General features: G+C 41.8%; 1 protein-coding gene across 1 annotated transcript in view; it reads left to right on the top strand.

Moving 5' to 3' along the window:
* Positions 1-20,310, top strand: part of SLC26A8 (solute carrier family 26 member 8) — a 96,977-nt gene that overhangs the window by 50,030 nt on the left and 26,637 nt on the right. Inside the window, exons 8-10 of the mRNA XM_055407279.2 lie at positions 7,735-7,817; positions 13,533-13,680; positions 15,380-15,493. Coding sequence (XP_055263254.2) covers positions 7,735-7,817; positions 13,533-13,680; positions 15,380-15,493 — 345 coding nt within the window. The remainder of the gene's footprint in view (positions 1-7,734; positions 7,818-13,532; positions 13,681-15,379; positions 15,494-20,310) is intronic.

The raw sequence follows: 20,310 nt of genomic DNA, 5'->3' as shown, positions 1-20,310 counted from the left end.
ACAGGTTTACTTCTTTTCCAATCTGGATTCCTTTTATTCCTCTTTCTTCTCTGATTGCCGTGACTAGGACTTCCAAAACTATGTTGAGTTATGACTCAGTGATAGTGATGAGAGTCGACATCCTTGTTCCTAATCTCAGAGGAAATGCTTTCAGTTTTTCACCAGAGGGAACAATATTTCCTGTGGGTTGTCATATATGGTTTTTATTATATTGAAGTAGGTTCCCTCTATATCCACTTTCTGGAGAGTTCTATAAATGGGTGTTGAATTTTGTCAAAAGCTTTTTCTGCATCTATTGAGTAGATGATATGGTTTTTATTCTTCAGTCTGTTAATATGGTGTATCACATTGATTGATTTGCATATACTGAAGAATCCTTGCATCCCTGGGGTAAATCCCACTTGATCATGGTGTATGGTCATTTTAATATTTTATGGGATTCTGTTTGCTAGTATTTTGTTGAGGATTTTTGCATCTGTGTTCATGAGTCATTTGTTGCTGTTTTTCAGTCGCTCAGTCATGACTGACTCTTTGTGACCCCATGGACTGCAGCACACCAGGCTTCCCTGTCCTTCACCATCTCCCAGAGCCTGCTCAAACTCACACCCATTGAATCAGTGATTCCATCCAACCATCTTGTCCTCTGCCATTCCCTTCTTCTTCTACCTTCAATCTTTCCCAGCATCAAGGTCTTTTCTAATGATTCAACTCTTCCTTCGAATCAGGTGGTCAAAGTGTTGGAACTTCAGCTTCAGCATCAGTCCTTCCAATGAATATTCACAATTGATTTCCTTTAGGAGTGACTGGTTTGATCTCCTTGCAGTCCTAGGGACTCCCACAAGTCTTCTCCAACACCACAGTTCAAAAGCACCAATTCTTTGGTGCTCAGCCTTCTATATGGTCCAACTCTCACATCCATACATGACCACTGGAAAAGCCATAGCTTTGACTAGACGAACCTTTGTTGACAAAGTAATGTCTCTGCTTTTTAATATGCTCTCTAGGTTTGTCATTGCTTTTCTTCCAAGGAGCAAGTGTCTTTTAATTTCATGGCTGCAGTCACCATCTGCAGTGATTTTTGGAGTCCAAGAAAATAGAGTCTGTCACTGTTTCCATTGTTTCCCCATCTCTTTGCCATGAAATGATGAGACCAGATGCCCTGATCTTAGTTTTCTGAATGTTGAGTTTTAAGCCAACTTTTTTACTCTCCTCTTTCAAATTTCATCAAGAGGCTCTTTAGTTCTTCGCTTTCTGCCGTAAGGGTGGTGGTATCTGCATATCTGAGATTATTGGTATTTCTCCTGGCAATCTTAATTCCAGCTTGTGCTTCCTCCAGCCCAGCATTTCTCATGGTGTACTCTGCATATAAGTTAAATAAGCAGGGTGACAATATACAGCCTTGATGTACTCCTTTCCCAATTTTGAACCAGTCTGTTGTTCCATGTCCGGTTCTAACTTGCTTCTTGACCTGCATACAGATTTCTCAGGAGGCAGGTAAGGTCATCTGGTATTCCCATTTCTGGAAGACTTTTCCACAGTTTGTTGTGATCCACACAATCAAAGGCTTTAGCATAGTCAATGAAGCAGAAGTAGATGTTTTTCTGAAATTCTCTTGCTTTTTCCATGATCATCAGTAATATTGCCCTGTAATTTTCTTTTTCTGTGTGATATCTTTGTTTGGTTTTTATATCAGAGTGATGGTGGCCTCGTAGAAGAGCTTGGCAGTGTTCCTCCCTCTGCAATTTTTTGGAAAGATAAGTGTTAACTCTTCTGTAAATGCTTGATAGAATTATGAAGCCATATGGTCCTGAACTTTTGTTTGTTGAAAGATTTTTTTTCTTGGCTGCACCGGGTCTTCATTGCTTTTCATGGGCTTTCTCTAGTTGCAGTGAGCAGAATTGCAGTGAGCAGGAACTGCTTTTCGTTGCAGTGTGTGGGGTTTTTCATTGTGGTGTCGTCTCTTGCTGCAGAGCACGGGCTCTAGGCCCACAGCCTTCAGTAGTTGCAGCACCTGGGCTCACTAGTTGTGGCACATGGGGGCAGTCACTGCAGTGCATGGGCTTCATTGCCTCATGGCATGTGGAATCTTACCGGAACAGGGATCAAACCCGTGTCCCCTGCATTGCCAGGTGGATTTTTATCCATTGCACCACCAGGGAAGTTCTGCTTGAAGATTTTTAATCAGTTTCAATTTCATTACTTGTGATTGGTTTGTTCATATTTTCTGTTTCTTCCTGGTTCAGTCTTTGAAGTTTGTTCTTTTCTAAGAATTTGTCCATTTCTTCTAGATTGTCCATTTTATTGGCATATAGTTGCTTGTACTAGTCTCTTATGGTCCTTTGTATTTCTGTGGTATCAGTTGTAACTTCTCTTTTTCATTTCTAATTTTATTGATTTGAGCTGTTTCCCTTTTTTTTTCTTGATAAGTCTGGCTAAAGGTTTTGTTTAACTCTTTAAGGACTAACTTTTAGTTTCATTGATGTTTTCTATTGTTTTCTTCATCTCTATTTCATTTATTTCTGCTCTAATCTTTATGACTTCTTCCTTTCTATCAACTTTGGGTTTTGTTTGTTCTTCTTTCTCTAGTTGCTTTAGGTGTCAGGTTAGGTTGTTTATTTGAGATTTTTCTTGTTTTAGTAAGGAAGGATTGTAATGCTATTAACTTCCCTCTTAGAACTGCTTTTGTTGCATCCTTTAGGTTTTGAATCATTGTGTTTCCCTTGTCATTTGTTTCTAGGTATTTTTATTTCCTCTTTGATTTCTTCAGTGACTGATTGGTTATTGCATATTGTTTAGCCTCCATATGTTCCTGTTCTTTACAGGTTTTTTTTCCCTGTGATTGATTTCTAATCTCATAGTGCTGTGATAAGAAGATGCTTGATATGATTTCAGTTTTCTTAAATTACCAAAGCTTGATTTGTGACCCAGAATGTGCTCTATCCTGGAGAATGTTCTGTGTGCACTCGAGGAGAAAATGTATACTACTGCTTTCAGATGGAATGTACTGTAAATATCAGTTAAATCTGTCTGGTCTAATCTGTCTTTTAAGGGTTGTATTTCCTTATTAATTTTCTGTCTAGATGATCTGTCCATTGGTGTAAGTGGTGTATTTTTTGGTAGGTGTTTTATACTCCAAACTCATGGCTCAGGTCATTTAAAATAAAACAAAAAGCAAGTAACCTAAGAAGGGAAATGTTCATAGGAGAATTGTAAAAATAATATTTTTAAAACATATGCTAGTTTGTACCAAAACTGAATATATACATTTAATTTTAAATGCTAGTTTATATTTTTTAAACACGCTTTTTTTAAAAGGATTTTTATGTTACATCTTTTTCATACTATTTGAAAAATAAGGTTTTTATTTCCCCTTGTGATAGTGATACAGAGTCATTCTATCCATTTTTGGGGGGGCCCTGCTGCACAGCTTGTGGGATTTTAGTTCCCCAACCAGGGGTCAAATGTGGGCCCCTAGGAGTGGAAGCATAGACTCCTAACCACTGGAAAGACTATTGGGGAATCCTAGCAGTTTTTTTTTTTTTAATAAAGAAGAAAAAAATGGAGGAAAAGAAATTCCTATAGCTGCACTATCCAAAGTCAACTACAATTGATATTTCTGTACTTTCATTTATTCACATCTTCTTCTTTCAAACAAATACAGAACAGACCTATGCTCAGGTGAACTTCTGTGTTCTTCTATGTAGGGGTTTCGTTTCTATTTTAATATAGCAGCAACCACACTGTTACTCACCCTCCTTTCACTCTCACTGTGCTACAGTAAAGAAATTGAGGGAGATGATATGTTAAGTGAGTCTGTGTCACTGGTGGAGGGGTGCGCTTATGTATATGTACTATACATATGTATAAATACATATATATTTTGACATCTTTTGATTTTTTAGATCAAGTCAGTTGTGTTAGTCACTCAGTCGTGTCCAACTCTTTTGTGACTTCATGGACTGTAGCCTGCCAGGCTCCTCTCTCCATGGGATTTCTCATGCAAGAACACTGGAGTGGGTTGCCATTCCCTTCTCCAGGAAATCTTCCCGACCCAGGCATCAAACCCAGTCTCCCGCATTACAGGCAGATTCTTTACTGCCTGAGCCACCAGTGAAGCCCAAAATGTGCAGTATGAGCCAGCCAGGTCTCAAACCTAGAATCTTCTGATCCGTCCATAGTCAGACGTATTATCCATTACGCCACTGGATAAATATGGCTCTTTTTTCTTTTTGAGAATATTTTTTTTTAATGTCTAAATGATAACATTTCTTGTTTCTTTTAAGAAATCTTGGGGATTTCCCTATCGGTCTGCTGATTGGGACTCCTCGCTTTCACTGTGAATGATGCGGGTTCAATCCCTGGTCCGGGGAACTAAGATCCCACAAGCCATGTGGCATGGCCGAAAAAAGAAAAATTTTCTTTTTAAAATTTATCTTGTGCAGTTATATTTAACATTTTCACAATAGTAAAGCCATTTTCATAAATAAAGCTCAGGTTTTTAAAGTCAGCTTTTCTTACAAGGATCACCGAATCTTTGGGCATCCATGAGAATTATTTTCCCTTTAAGAAGTGTTCTGTCACAGAGATATTTAGAGTTCACCATATAATCCCCTGTATTTTCCAGCTGCCCTTGTAGTTAGGCAGGACCATGTGACTTTGGGGCCACAACATACGAGAACAGGCATGAGTCCCCAGTGTTCTTTTTTCCCCTGCTGTAGTAATCGTAGGGGCTATACATTGAGATGATAGTCTCCAGGTGGAATTAGCCTGGATCTCCAAGGCACTGTTTGCAAAGAAGCTGCCCTGAAGAGACACTGACCCACAATGGACTTCTTATGGGCAAAAAAATAACTTTCACGTGTTAGGGCACCAAGGTCCCGTGGTCTGTATATTGCCACAGTGTAACCTATTCTATGCTAACTAATCCAGATCCACGCTCTCGCGCTCTCCATGACTGAAAGAGAATGGGAATTGCTTTGGAAACTGACACCAAACTCTGTCTCATGACTGTTGTCTACTTCTTGTAGGTGTATGTTCTTTCTTCCTTGGGAGAGTTAAAAAAACTATCAGTTAACAAAGGCCAAAGGTGAATGGCTGCTTTTACAAAAGACCTTCCAAAACACTGTACACAAATAGTGGAGCCCTAGAACCCAGGGACAATGTGCACGTGGAGTTTGGAGAGTGGAGTCAGGGGCAACCTCTCCTTCTCATGGAGCCCAAACCAGTTCCTGCGTCTTGGGAAGCTGGGGCTTTGGAGTGACCAGCAGATGGCATCTGTGACACAGGCATCAGTGCACTCTCTCTGTTTCTGTGTCCCTCTTTCTCTCCAGCTTTATTCAGGTATAAAATTGTAAGATATTTTACGTGTACATCATGATGATTTGATATATGTATACATTGTGAAAGGATTTCTTGCATCTAGTGAATTAACACATCCATACCTCATGTATTGATCCTTTTTTTCTCCCCTGGTGAGAATATTCTCTCTTAGCAAATTTTAAGTATATAATATGATGTTATCAACAATAGTCACCATGTTTTATGTCAGATCCTTAGATCTTATTCATCCTATAGCTGAGAGTTTGCACTGTCTCTTCAACGTTCTTAATGCCCTCACCCCCAAGTCCCTGGCAACCATATTTCTACTCTTTGTTGGTGTGAGTCCAGCTGTTTTCTTTTTCTTTTTTTTTAGATTGCACATATAAGTGATTCCATGCAGTATTTGTCTCTATCATAATGCCCTTAAGGTCTATCCACATTTTCCCAAATCAACCCTCTTTTAAGAGACGTCAGCAGCAGGGATCATAGTGATGTCCCTTTAAGCAACCTCAAAGGCTTTAACGTTAATATTTACCAGGGTTATTAGGAAAGGAGAGAAGTAGGTGGATAGAGGATGCTGTAGGTTGACTGTGGCTCACAGATTGGTTTGTGAGCCATAGTTAAGATGTTTCTTTGGGGAATGCTATAAATAATTAGGATGCACCATGAAGTGAAGTGGGGGAACAAACTGAGCTCCAGCCATAAATGTTGGTGGAGACTTTGAATTATTGCAATTTACGCATCAAACTTTGTTGTGACCTGATTTATACTTGAAGGTTATTGAAGCCTGCAATACATTACTATGCCTCCCTGATGGCTCAGTGGTAAAGAATCTGCCTGCCAATGCAGGACACGCGGGTTCAATCCCTGGGTGGGGAAGATCTCCTGGAGAAGGGAATGGCAGCCCACTCCAGTATTCTTGCATGGGAAATCCCATGGACAGAGGAGCCTGGCGGGCTACAGTCCATGGGGTCTCAAAAGAGTTGGACACAACTTAGCGACTAAACAACCACATTATTTATACACGTGTCAAGTCAAGTGATAGGGAACATTTTCTGCTACATAGCAGGGATTTAAAATTGGAAAAAGACAAGACCTCCATGTTTCCCCTGGAAATGAGGAAAGTATGGGACAGAGGATGAGAGCTGCTGTGGTGTAGGTGGTGAAAAGCTCACAGCACCCCCTCAGAAACTGTTCAGATGTGCTGGAGGAAACTGTACACACCCAGCAATCTGTCTTCAGATGGTAGTCTCAAATATTAAGGGAATATTTCAAGGCAATATTTGAGATCAAAACCTGACAACTCAAGAGTTCCACAGGTATGAGAAATTGTATATACTGTATGTTCATAATTAATGTATATGTGTATGTTTAAGCTGTATAGCTAACACCAAAAACAGCATCACTGGTAGTTGTCTTTGGGTTATTTATTTCTGTTTTTAAACTTTTCATATTTTCTCTATTTTCCTTTATGAGCAAGAGTAACCTTTATACTGGGAATAAAAGAGTTTCTTGGCCACTTGCCACACTTCTTGTCCCTTAGCTATATAAAGATCACAGAGCTTCTCTGTTGGTTCAGCTCTCCCTTCCATTCTGATCTGTAAGCTTCCTAGGGGTCATCGTCTGATCAGAGCATCATGGTTAAACCAACTGCTATCCTGCTCAGTATCTGACTGAACTCTTAGAGTAGATGCTGGGAGAAGATTTATGTGTTAGCAGGGGGAACAAGGTAACAACTGTATCATTATTATTTTAAAACTGGGGCATTGACTTCTTTTGTCTCTGCTTTAATTTGCTTTGGTGTGAGATCTTTATAAGGTGTAACAGCTTCTGGATTGTCTGTTTTCACTCTAGTTGAAATGAAAGGGAGACTTGGCATTTCAGAAAGAAATGAACAGAAAGGAAAAAGCAAGCAAGTAATTGCTTTGCTAAAGCAATTTTTTTATGTGCTATCAAATGCTGCCACCTTATCGACAGTTATTAATGATTATCGTTACATGTCAACAATCCCCCAAAGGGCTTATTTATATTAAGACAGTGTACCTAGATTTTAGAACTTTTAAAATTGAAGCCTTGGTACAGCTATTACCTGAAACCATGTTTATACTTGGTCCAGATGTTTGAAGTTGGTAAGGAAAGAGAAGTCCAGGCCATCCATTTGTTCCCATTACTAATAATATGTCAAACATGAAGTTGCTTTTCATTCTGGTTTTGTTGCTAAAAAGAGCTCAGGGAACCAAAAGAGTCAGGAAGGACTTCTGCATTTGTTGCTCCACTGAACTGGCCCTGCCTCTTTCTCCAGTCTTCATGCATAGGCACTGCCATATATTGCCCTGTCCTGCCAGAGACTATGGTCACCTCTGCTTTACATAATATTTAGGTGATCACATGCCTTTTCTTTTTAAACTCCTACAGATTCTTGGCTTCGCTGCATTTTCAAACAAGGTAAACATGGCCACAGAAAACAGCCTGATGCTCATTGAGATGATACCTTATAGGTTGGTAATTCCACTTTTCAAGACTACTTTCTCCTTCCTGTTACCTCCTCTTAGCCTCTGACCACATAACCTGATTTATATCATTGACCAAAATCAATAGCATGCCAGTTATTTCTCCGGCGGAGACAGGTTTACTTGAGATCAGCAGAGAATTGCAGTTTGGGGTGTGCAAGCATGGCAAGTCACATGCAAGTCCTCTTACAGCAGGGGAAGAGGTTTTTATAGAGGAAAAAATAAAATTGGGGAGAGAAGGTTGGCCATGGTAAACAGAATCTATGACTTTTCTTTAACTGCGTCCTTTGCCGGCAAGGAGCCTTTCTTCTTCCCGTTGGGCTCTGCAGTGGTCGCAGGGTGTGGGTGCTCCCCCTGCTAGTCTCCAGCTCGACTTAATTAGTTTCTATGTATTAACAACAACAACAAAAATTCTCTGTCTCTGGACACAGGCAAATGTGGGTCATGGACTCAAGTTCATTTTAGAACAGAGGTTCTAAGAGACAATGGCTAAGACAAACTGTGTTTCTTCTCTGGTCAGCCTTTGACTCTCTTCCCATGGTTGAGCCAACCCCTAACCCAAGTGAACTCGAAAACCAGGGAGACTCATGCGTTTTTCTCACAGCACATTATGAACCTTCTCAACCTCCAAACCTGTCTGATTAACCCTCAGGGATGGGACAAGACATACCTCTGTTTTCCAAGCCTCTCTCCTGGGGTTAAGTGTTCAGCATCCCTTTTGTCTTCACCTACTTAGACTGACTCAGTGTCCTTGAGCTACATCACTTTATCCCTCTCAGTGGAAAGCCTTCTCCAGGTAGTCTGGCATCACAGGGTTCTTCAGTTCAGTTCAGTTCATTCACTCAGTCATGTCCGACTCTTTGCGACCCCATGAATCACAGCACACCAGGCCTCCCTGTCCATCACCAACTCCCGGAGTTCACTCAAACTCATGTCCATCGAGTCAGCGATGCCATCCAGCCATCTCATTCTCTGTCGTCCCCTTCTCCTCCCACCCCCAATCCCTCCTAGCATCAGACTCTTAAGGACTTGCAATTAATTTACATTATGGTTCCTACCAGTGACTATGGGGTCCTCACTCTTGCTTCTGTTAGGGAATTACTTCTTTAACCTTGACCAGATGAATCATTTTAGCTAAGAAAGGCAACATAACACAGTTTCTTGGCTCATGAGAAGGTGTTTGAGGAGCATTGTTCACTTCCTCATGCTCTTCAACAGAGAATATAGCAATGAGTCAGTGATACTGGTTAACATTAAGCATACAAAATAGAGGCTACTTTGATGCAGCCAGATAATCTCATATGCTACCACTTTTCAGTTAAATCTGGTGATGATTAAATACATTTAAAATATTGTTCAATTTTTTAAAACTGTGAGCAGACAACCTAGGTACCAGGAAATGCTATGGTAAATAAGTCTGTGCCCTCTGGGAAAAAATGATAACGGCAACAGTGAGATTGATGCTTTACATAATTATTTAATTTCATTCATTCCTTGTATTATTACAAGATATTCTTTTTTTGGCTGAGGAAACTAAGAGTCACCAAGTTTAAATTACTCATCTACGCTCACACAGCTGGTCAGCATCAGAGCTACTTTCTGAACCCGTTTCTATTCAATTCCAAAATCTAGTGTAATAACCCCTCTATTATCCTTACCCAACATTGCTGCTGTTATTAATGACTTCAAAGCACACAGTTAACCTCTGCTTATATTTTATCATAAGATTCAAATGTATAGATAGAGAAAAAACATTTCAGAAATTTAATTTTAGGTGTTGCTTTTAACCTCTCTTTATTGCTTATCTATCCAAGGTTGCTAGAGATTAGGAAAAGTGAATAATTTATGTTAGCTCCTTCCACATCCATGTCCCTCTTTAACTAAATTGCTAACAAAGAACTGAATGTACAGAGACCACCAGGAAGGAAACAGGAATAGGTTTGTACTATTGGTGTTATACTAAATATATAAGGTTTACTGACACAGACTTGGGCAATATATTCATGAAAATTAAAATCTCTTGTGTATCAAGAGATACCATCAACAGAGAAAAAAGACAACTCATAGAATAGGAGAAAATGTTTGCAAATTATGTATGATAAGGAATTAATATGCAAAGTACATAGAGAACTCCTAAAACACAACAGAAAACAAACAACCTGACTCAAAAAGTGGGGAAAGAATTTGAATACACATTTTTCCACAGATAATATACAAATGGCCAATGAACACATAAGATGCTCAACGTCACTAATCATTGGGGGAATGCAAATCAAAACTACAGTGAGATACCGCCTCATACTCATTAGGATGGCTACTGTTTTAAAAAAGGCAGAAAATAACAAATATTTGATGCGGATGTGGAGAAAATGGAACCCGTGTGCATTGTTGGTGGGAGTGTAAAATGTACAGCCACTGTGGAAAGTAGTATGCTGATTCCTCCAAAAATTAAAAATAGAATTGCCATATGACCCAGCAATTCTACTTCTGGAAATATACCTCCCCCAAATTATACTCCCCCCAAGATCAGTATCTTGAAGAGATATTTTTGCACCTATATTCATAACAGCGCTACTCACAATGGTTGAAATGTTGAAGAAACAATAAGTGTCCATCAATGGATGAATAAATAAACAGAATGTGTGATATCCATCCAATAGAATATTATTGAGCCTTGAAAAGGAAGGAAATTCTGGCATTAACTACAACATTGATAAACCTCAAGGGCATTTTTCTAAGTGAAATAAGCCAATCACAAAAAGACAATTATATTTGAGCCCACTTATCTGGGGTACTTAGTAGTCAAAATCATAAAGACAGAAAGTCAGATGTTTTTTGTCAGGGCTGGAGGGAGGGGGGAAATAGAGAGTTATTGATTAATAAGTATAGAGTTTCAGTTTTACAAGATGAAAGAACTATGGAGTAGATGGTGGTAATGGTTGCATATTATGAATGTATTTAAAAATCACTGAACTGTAGATTTAAAAGTGGGTAAAAAGGTAAATTTCATGTTATGTGGATTTTGCCCAGTTTTTTAAAAAATGGATAAGAACCAGAACAATTTTTATAAAGAACAGTGACTAAAATTATAATTGGAAAGATTTGAGTCTGACTAGAGATGTTCATGTTCCGGAGAAGGCAATGGCAAGCCACTCCAGTACTATTGCCTAGAAAATCCCATGGATGGAGGAGCCTGGTAGGCTGCAGTCCGTGGGGTCGCTAAGGGTCGGACGCGACTGAGCGACTTCACTTTCACTTTTCACTTTCCACTTTCACACATTGGAGAGGGAAATGGCAGCCCACTCCAGTGTTCTTGCCTGGAGAATCCCAGGGACGGGGGAGCCTGGTGGGCTTCCGTCTATGGGGTCACACAGAGTCGGACACGACTGAAGTGACTTAGCAGCAGCAGAGATATTCAGCTATGCAGATGACACCACCCTTATGGCAGAAAGTGAAGAGGAACTCAAAGGCCTCTTGATGAAAGTGAAAGAGGAGAGTGAAAAGTTTGGCTTGAAGCTCAACATTCAGAAAACGAAGATCATGGCATCTGGTCCCATCACTTCATGGGAAATAGATGGGGAAACAGTGGATACAGTGTCAGACTTTATTTTTTGGGACTCCAAAATCACTGCAGATGCTGATTGCAGCCATGAAATTAAAAGACGCTTTTATGACCAACCTAGATAGCGTATTAAAAATAGAGACATTACTTTGCCAACCAAGGTCTGTCTAGTCAAGGCCATCGTTTTTCCCGTGGTCATGTATGGATGTGAGAGTTGGACTGTGAAGAAAGCTGATCGCCGAAGAATTGATGCTTTTGAACTGTGGTGTTGGAGAAGACTCTTGAGAGTCCCTTGGACTGCAAGGAGATCCAACCAGTCCATTCTAAAGGAGGTCAGTCCTGGGTGTTCATTGGAAGGACTGATGCTAAAGCTGAAACTCCAATACTTTGGCCACCTGATGCGAAGAGCTGACTCATTTGAAAAGACCCTGATGCTGGAAAAGATTGAGGGCAGGAGGAGAAGGGGACGACAGAGAATGAGATGGATGGAGGGCATCACCAACTCGATGGACATGAGTTTGAGTGAACTCCAGGAGTTGGTGATGGACAGGGAGGCCTGGCGTGCTGTGATTCATGGGGTCGCAAAGAGTCGGACATGACTGAGTGACTGAACTGAACTAAACTGAGAAGAGAATACATTGAGGTTTTAGCTCTAAACCATCTTAGATATGATATCTGCCTATTGCTCACCCACTGGTATGATCTCAAATAGTGTAAATAAACCATTTTTCATCAAGTTTTGTAGGTTTGCCTGCTCTATTTGTTGCCACTGGCACTTAGCAGAAACCTCAAACTAGAAGATAAGTACATCATGTTCTCTTAATGGTTTTTGTAACTTGGCTTGATTTGCTGGCAGTTTTGGCAAGCTGCTGCCTCAGTTTCTTTTCTTATCTCTTAATTTTTTGAAAAAAGGTCAGGCCTGGGACTTCCCTGGTGGTCCACCGGTTAAGAATCCGCATGCCAGCCTGGATGGGAGGGCAGTATAGGGGAGAAGTGCGTGAGTACTCACTCATGTCGAACTCTGTGACCCCATGGACTGTAACCCACCAGGCTTCTCTGTCCATGGGATTTCCCAGACAAAAATACTGGAGTGGGTTGTCATTTCCTATTCCAGGGGATCTTCCCAACCCAGGGATCAAATCTTCATCTCCTGCATTGGCAGGCGGATTTGTTACCACTGAGCCATCTGGGAATCCTTGAGGGAGAAGGGAATCCTTGTATGGCTGAGTCCCTTCGCTGTTCACATGAAACTATAACAACATTCTTAACGGGCTATTTGTTGTTGTTTAGTCTCTCAGTCGTGTCCGACTCTTTGCCACTCCATGGGCTGTAGCCTGCCAGGCTCCTCTGTCCATGGGATTTCCCAGACAAGAATACTGGAGTGGGCTGCCATTTCCTACTCCAGGGGATCTTCCCAACCCAGAAATCCAACCCAAGTCTCTTACTTGGCAGGCAGATTCTTTACCATTGAGCCACCAGGGAAGCCCTTAATTGGCTATACCTTGGGCTTCCCTGGTGGCTCAGAGGTTAAAGCGTCTGCCTGCAATGCGCAAGAACCTGGGTTCGATCCCTGGGTCAGGAAGATCCCCTGGAGAAGGAAATGGCAACCTACTCCAGTATTCTTGCCTGGAGAATCCTGTGGACAGAGAAGCCTGGCGGGCTACAGTCCACGGGGTCGCAAAGAGTCAGACACAACTGAGCAACTTCACTCTTCACTCTCTTCAATATAATATAAAAAGTTAAAAAAAAAATCCACTTACCAATGCAGGGGATACCATTTCGATCCTGGTTCAGGAAGATCCCACATGTAGCAAGCCAACTATGCCCATGGGCCACAACTACCAAACCAGTGCTATAGAGCCAGAGAGCTGCAACTACTAAAGCTCCTAAGTTCTGCAACAAGGGAAGCCGCACAATGAGAAGCCCATGCACCACACTAGAGAGTAGCTCCCGCTTGCTGCAACTAGAGAAAGCCCACGTGCAGCAATGATAACCTAGAGCAGCCAAAAATAAATTAATAAATATGTTTAAAAAGTGTCAGGCCTTTTGATATGGATGATAAAGGTATGATAAGAATAGCATGGGGGAGGCGCCCATAATGATTCCTGCTATCTAGGAATAATTCCACCATTTTATTCCAGCTTCCTGTTTCCTGTCATGCCAGATATGAGCAATCTTACTGAAGTTCTTGCAGAATCGTTCTCCTTAGCTTTAGTGAGCTCCTCTTTGCTCATATTTCTGGGCAAGAAGATTGCCAGTTTCCATAACTATGACGTCAATTCCAACCAGGTGAGAGGACACGCCTTTCTATTACTTTCTCGGACCCTTTAATCTTTGTTCTCTAACCTGAGCCTTCTGCTAAAATGAAGGCTGTAACCAGAGAGTCACTTGGACCACTATTTGAGCTATAATTAAACAAAGGTTTTTGAGAAGTGTAACATCCTGAACTCTGAAGCTACCTGAATTAATATGCATGTTGTTACCCTAGAACAGATACGGGGTAGGGAGGCATATGTTGTTAAGTTGGCAGGGTTCCTCTCCTCTCCTTTTATCTTCCTTTCCACCGAAGTCAACCACATTACCAAGGCACAACAAGAAATACAGCGGAATGTCAAAACTAGACTAATAACATAATTCAGTTGGTCTCCCAGAAATAGTCATTGTTACTTTTTTAAAAAAGTCTCCAACCATTCTGAGTTTGGCCCATTCCCTAGAAATCAAAAAGGAAACATGGGGACTTCCCTGACGGTTCAGTGGTTAGGACTTGGTGCTTTCACTGCTGTGGCCCAAGGTTCAATCCCTGGTCAGGGAACTAAGATCGCACAAGCCCCTTAGCGTGGGCTGGTACCTAGTGGTAAGGATCCCAGGCTTTCACTCCGAGGCCCAGGTTCAATTGGTGTCCCAGTTTGACTTTAGGATAGTATAAAAGGAAGCGAGAAAATAGTACTTTGTGTCTCTCTGTCATCCTAGTGATCGTGTGAAAGAGAATAATAAGGCAAAAGTCTCATTTTCTCACTTTGTATAAGGGCTTTCCTTGTGATCTTTAGCTAAAGTGAAGAAATCAGATTTGCCATTCTTCAGCTCTTTCCAATAATCTTTCGGTGTTATTTGAAGCAATATGATGCTAAAGCTGAAACTCCAATACTTTGGCTACCTCATGCGACGAGTTGACTCACTGGAAAAGACTCTGATGCTGGGAGGGATTGGGGGCGGAAGGAGAAGGGAACCACAGAGAATGAGATGGCTGGATGGCATCGCCAACTCGATGGACATGAGTTTGAGTGAACTCCGGGAGTTGGTGATGGACAGGGAGGCCTGGTGTGCTGTGATTCATGGGGTCGCAAAGAGTCGGACACGACTGAGCGACTGAACTGAACTGAACTGAAACAACCCTATCTTCATATACAAGAAATAACAAGCAGAGACATTACTTTGCCAACAAAGGTCCGTCTAGTCAAGGCTATGGTCTTTCCTGTGGTCATGTATGGATGTGAGAGTTGGACTGTGAGGAAAGCTGAGCGCCGAAGAATTGATGCTTTTGAACTGTGGTGCTGGAGAAGACTCTTGAGAGTCCCTTGTACCGCAAGGAGATCCAACCAGTCCATTCTAAGGGAGATCGATCCTGGGTGTTCATTGGAAGGACTGATGCTAAAGCTGAAACTGCAATACTTTGGCCAACTCATGCGACGAGTTGACTCACTGGAAAAGACTCTGATGCTGGGAAAGGTTGGGGGCGGGAGGAGAAGGGGATGACCGAGAATGAGATGGCTGGATGGTATCACCGACTCTGTGGACATGAGTTTGGGTGAACTCAGGGAGTTGGTGATGGATAGGGAGGCCTGGTGTGCTGTGATTCATGGGGTCGCAGAGAGTCAGACACGACTGAGCAACTGAACTGAACTGAACTGAACAGTGTAACTTTAGTGCAAACTCAAGTCAGCCTTCTTCAACAAATAGTGGGCCTAAAGTTTTTGCTATTTCTTTACAGGATTTAATAGCCATTGGCCTTTGCAATGTCGTCAGTTCATTTTTCAGATCTTACGTGTTTACTGGTGCCGTTGCCAGGACCATTATCCAGGATAAAACTGGAGGAAGACAACAGGTGTGTGGAATAGAATTTGATCTCTAATATACAGAGATAATTATATCTATTTATATGTATATCACAGAAGGGTATTATGTATTAGTTTAACCATATTGCTGTTTTACAGTTATGCTTGTTGGGAGGGATTTGTATTATGCTTGCTGGATCTCATGCTTGGCTTAATTCTTGCTTAGCTTTTGTCTTGAAAGCTGTCAGTGAGGAATTTGAAGATCATTTTCTGTACAAATATTATTGTTAAAGGCTTCTATATATTAGCCTACAAGAAGCTACTTTCCATGTAACAAAGCTAAAAGATAATATTTCAGGTAAACCAACTATCACCTATCAACATTTTTTTCTATGGGGAGGTATATTCTCAGTCCTAGTCTGTGAAAGTAATAAGACAACTCTCGCCTTTCTGACAGCAGGACTAGAAACTTTTCTAACTCCTCAAAGGACATGACAGGAGACTCTAGTCTTTGCCTAGGTGAGCTTAGGGAATTTACGTTCATTCTGCCTTTGTGTAAGAGAAAATTGTCTAGGCCAGATCCTCTTCAGGTATCCTGAATTAGTAAACTAAATATACGGATATATGGAAGGGAAGAGGGAAAGAAGAATGGTGGCAAAGTTTTAAAGGTAAGCTCTCTGTCTAGTTTTCCGGCATGAGATTTTCTAAGTCCAGTATTCATGCGTTTTAGACTGACCAGATAAAAGTTACAGTTTACAACCTGAGAGGTCTCCCATCTCAGTTGAGTAGCATGAATAAGCGTCAAAGAACTATCAGAATGGAACCTGGAATAAGCCCACGGACTGAGTCAGGGTTCAGGAGGCAGAGAAGCAGAAGCCGAAGACGAGCTGGAGCCACAGCAGCACAGTAGGGGGAGGTATCGCTGTGATCAGGGGCTTCCCTGGTGGTCCAGCGGTTGAGACTTTGCCTTCCAATGCAGGGGGTGTGGGATCAGTCTCTGGTTGGGAAGCTAAAATCCCACACATATCTTGGGGCCAAAAAACCAGAACGTAAAGCAGAAGCAATATTGTAACAAATTCAATAAAGACTTTATAAATGGACCACATTAAGAAAATTCTTAAAAAAATAAAGTGTCAGAAGAATGGACACAAAACTCGAATGGGGAGAGAGAAAGTGTCACAGTTTATGGGTGAAATATCAGGTGAAAGCTAATAAAAGAAGACTGGTAGTGGTGGAGCGTGGGTCTGTAGTAAGACTGTATGATTTTATGTGGACTGAGTTTTGTTGTCAGAGAGCTTCTACCAAGCACGCTGGCCTTTAAGGGGTAGCTCTTCAGCACTACTTTGATCAGAGAAGGAAGATGAGTTTTGTTAAAAAACAATGATGTTCTATGCAAGTGAAGTCAAAATAAGAGGATTTTATGATAAGAAAAAATGTGGAAATTGCTTTTCCAGACATCACTTCCCTTTAACTTATGACCACACACTTTGTTTATTTAGTATACAAGGATAACAAATTTGGGGAGAAAAGATGCACATGGTCAGAAAAAAATCAATCAGTGCAAGTAAAATTAAGAACAGAATAAATGCAATAAATGTTAAAGTGCCACAAATATTTCAGGAAGAAGAACGATGGAGGAAGTGGGGCTTTTCTGGATCCCCATAAGAGGTTTAGAATACGTATAGATAGAGGGAAGGAAGGTAGGCTTTAGTCCAGCTTTGGAGTTGCCTTTAGCCTGTTGGGCAAAGTGACTCTCATTCTGTTTTCTGCTGTGGCTTCGTTCTCCCCTGCCAAAGACATCTCTCTCTGTGGTGCAGTGACCCTTCACAGGGAAGCATGTCCCTCAGGATGCTGATAAGCTCTTCCCCAAGACCCCGACTTGCCCAGGGCAAATCGCCAGTTCAAGCAGAGAATGCCCCTGGCCCCTGACCCTCCACATTTGAGCTTCCCCACCTCCAATCCGAGTTTCTGATCTGGACTCACTCAGCTTTCTTCATCCCCTAGCAGGGGTTCTTCTCTCTCCCCTTCTCCTCTGGGGACTTTCAAATTCAGCCTGCCTGAGAACACCCTCATTTTTTCAAAGCTCCCCAGGACTGCAGGAAAGAGAAGCTCGGTGGCTGGCTCTGAACCTATTTGACATGACCGGCCACCAAGAGCCACTTAATGTATATGTGTGTGTTTGTATGTCTGACATACATAAACACTGTGCAAAATGCTTCTGGATTTCACTTTAATTTCTCCCTGTTGAGAAACTTGTCTTCATTGGTTGCAGCAAAACCTATCAGCCCTTCCAGCCCTGGCCTGAACCTTGAGTGATGGCAGGCCAGCCGAACTGTTCTCACTCTTCTAGCTGATCCAGTTCTGACCCTGTGCTTCCCTCTTCTCTATGATTGTGTTCCTTTCCTTGTTCCCTGCTTTCCAAAGATGAGCCTTCTTGCCTTGTCCCCAGGCTACCAGAACTGCTTTACCCTATTCCTTTTTTTTTTTTTTAAGTTGGAGCTTTACAATATTGTGTTAGTTTCTGCTGTACTGTCATGAATCTGTTTTATGTATACACAAACCCCTCCCTCTTGGATCGTCCCCAATCCCCTCCCTAACCCCAGGTCATCACAAAGCACCGAGCCAAGCTCCCTGTGCTACAGAGCAGTTCCCCACTAACTATTTTACATCCAGTATGTATATATCATATGTCAGTCCTACTCTCCCAATTCATCCCACCCTCCTCTTCCGGGTCTGTGTCCACATACGTGTCCATTCTCTATGTGTGTGTCTTTATTCCTGCCCTGCAAATAGGCTCATCTGTACCATTTTTCTAGATTACGCATTTATGCATTTGTTTTTCTCTTCCTGACTTACTTCACTCCCATTTGAACTGCTTTTAAAAATGAGTTATTATTTTGACAAAAGAAAAGAAATAAATCATCACAAAAGGAAATGAGTTGCATTTGTCTTTAGAGAAAGCAGATGGGGCAGTGCAGAGAGCCCGGGTTTTGGAGTCCGTTGGTCAGGTGGATTGAAAGCTGACTCCATAGTTCCTCGATGTGTGACCTTGGGAAGTTACTTTCATTTTCTGGGGCTCTAGTCCTCATCTGTAAAATGGAGATAAGGAGAACCTTTCAGTTGTGAGAATTAAACTGGATGACAACAGAGCTTCTACCCCAGGTCCCTAGTGTGCTGGTTGGTGTATGGTAATGTTCTATCCACTGCTTGTGGAGTAGTTGTTGTCTGAGGCTCTTCATGTCACTAGTGGCTGTGCTTTATGAGAACTCGCATTGTGTTGAGTCCCCAGGAAGAAGGTAGATTCAATCTTGGTTCAAGAAAGCCTGAAAAAGTCATGGCAAATCAGAGCAGAAAAGCAAAACATGTGTGAGATGCCAAGTTGTATTAATATATGCTTGCTGCCTCTAGGCCCCGTTCATGCACTGAGTCTGGGATTCTGGGAATCACCATGCATCCGCCTAAGGCACAATGCCACCAAGGATGACCCTCTGATCCCAAAGCCCACTCCTCTAGTGTGCAGCCATGAAAGTGAAAGAAAGTGAAAGTGAAAGTCACTCAGTCGTGTCTGACTCTTTGCGACCCCATGGACTGTGCAGTCCATGGAATTCTCCAGGCCAGAATACTGTAGTGGGTAGCCATTCGCTTCTCCAGAGGATCTTCCCAACCCAGGATCGAACCCAGGTCTCCTGCATTGCAGGCAGATTCTTTACCAGCTGAGCTATCAGGGAAGCAGCCATGGGGGACAGACAATTATTGGCAGGCCTCCCTGAGCAGCCAGATGTATGGGATTTCAGTGTTTGGTTTATTATCATTTTAAACTAGGTTTTGTTTTTTTTTTTATTTCTAAAAAAGAATTTTATTAAAAAAGCACAAATGCAAAGAAATGAACAGAGGAAAATTTATGCGTCGAACCTGGACTGGTCATTTATGATAATATACATGCTACAATTCCATTCTCTCCAATCATTCCACCTTCACCCTCTCCCACAGAGTCCCAAAGACTGTTCTAAATGCCTATGTCTCTTTTGCAGTCTCTTATACAGGGTTTCAGTTCAGTTCAGTTCAGTTCAGTCGCTCAGTCGTGTCCGACTCTCCGCGACCCCATGAATCACAGCACGCCAGGCCTCCCTGTCCATCACCAACTCCCGGAGTACACTCAAACTCATGTCCACAGAGTCGGTGATGCCATCCAGCCATCTCATTCTCCGTCGTCCCCTTCTCCTCCCGCCCCCAACCTTTCCCAGCATCAGAGTCTTTTCCAGTGAGTCAACTCGTCTCATGAGGTGGCCAAAGTATTGGAGTTTCAGCTTTAGCATCAGTCCCTCCAATGAACATCCAGGATTGATCTCCTTTAGAATGGACTTAGGTTACCATTTTTCTAAATTCCATATATATGCGTTAATATACGGTATTGATGTTCTTCTTTCTGGCTTACTTCACTCTGTATAATTGGCTCCAATTTCATCCACCTCATTAAAACTGATTTAAATGCATTCTTTTTGATGGCTGAGAAATACTCCATTGTGTATATGTACCAAAGCTTTCTTATCCATTCATCTGCAGATGGACATCTAGGTTGCTTCCATGTCCTGGCTATAATAAACAGTGCTGCAATGAACATTGGAGTACATGTGTCTCTTTCAATTCTGGTTTCCTCGGTGTGTATGCCCAGGAGTGCGATCGCTGGATCATATGGCAGTTCTATTTCCAGTTTTCTGAGGAATCTCCACACTGTTCTCCATAGTGGCTGTACTAATTTGCATTCCCACCAACAGTGTAAGAGGGTTCCCTTCTCTCCACACCCTCTCCAGCACTTATTGCATGTAGACTTTTGGATAGCAGCCATTCTGACTGGTGTGAAATGGTA

This window comes from Moschus berezovskii, chromosome 23 (assembly GCF_049115385.1).
Source record: "Moschus berezovskii isolate FMDL1 chromosome 23, NW_MosBer_1.0, whole genome shotgun sequence".
Classification (NCBI taxonomy): Eukaryota; Metazoa; Chordata; class Mammalia; order Artiodactyla; family Moschidae; genus Moschus; species Moschus berezovskii.
The sequence above is the reverse complement of the archived record's forward strand: the minus strand, read 5'-3'. Positions and strand labels throughout refer to the sequence as shown.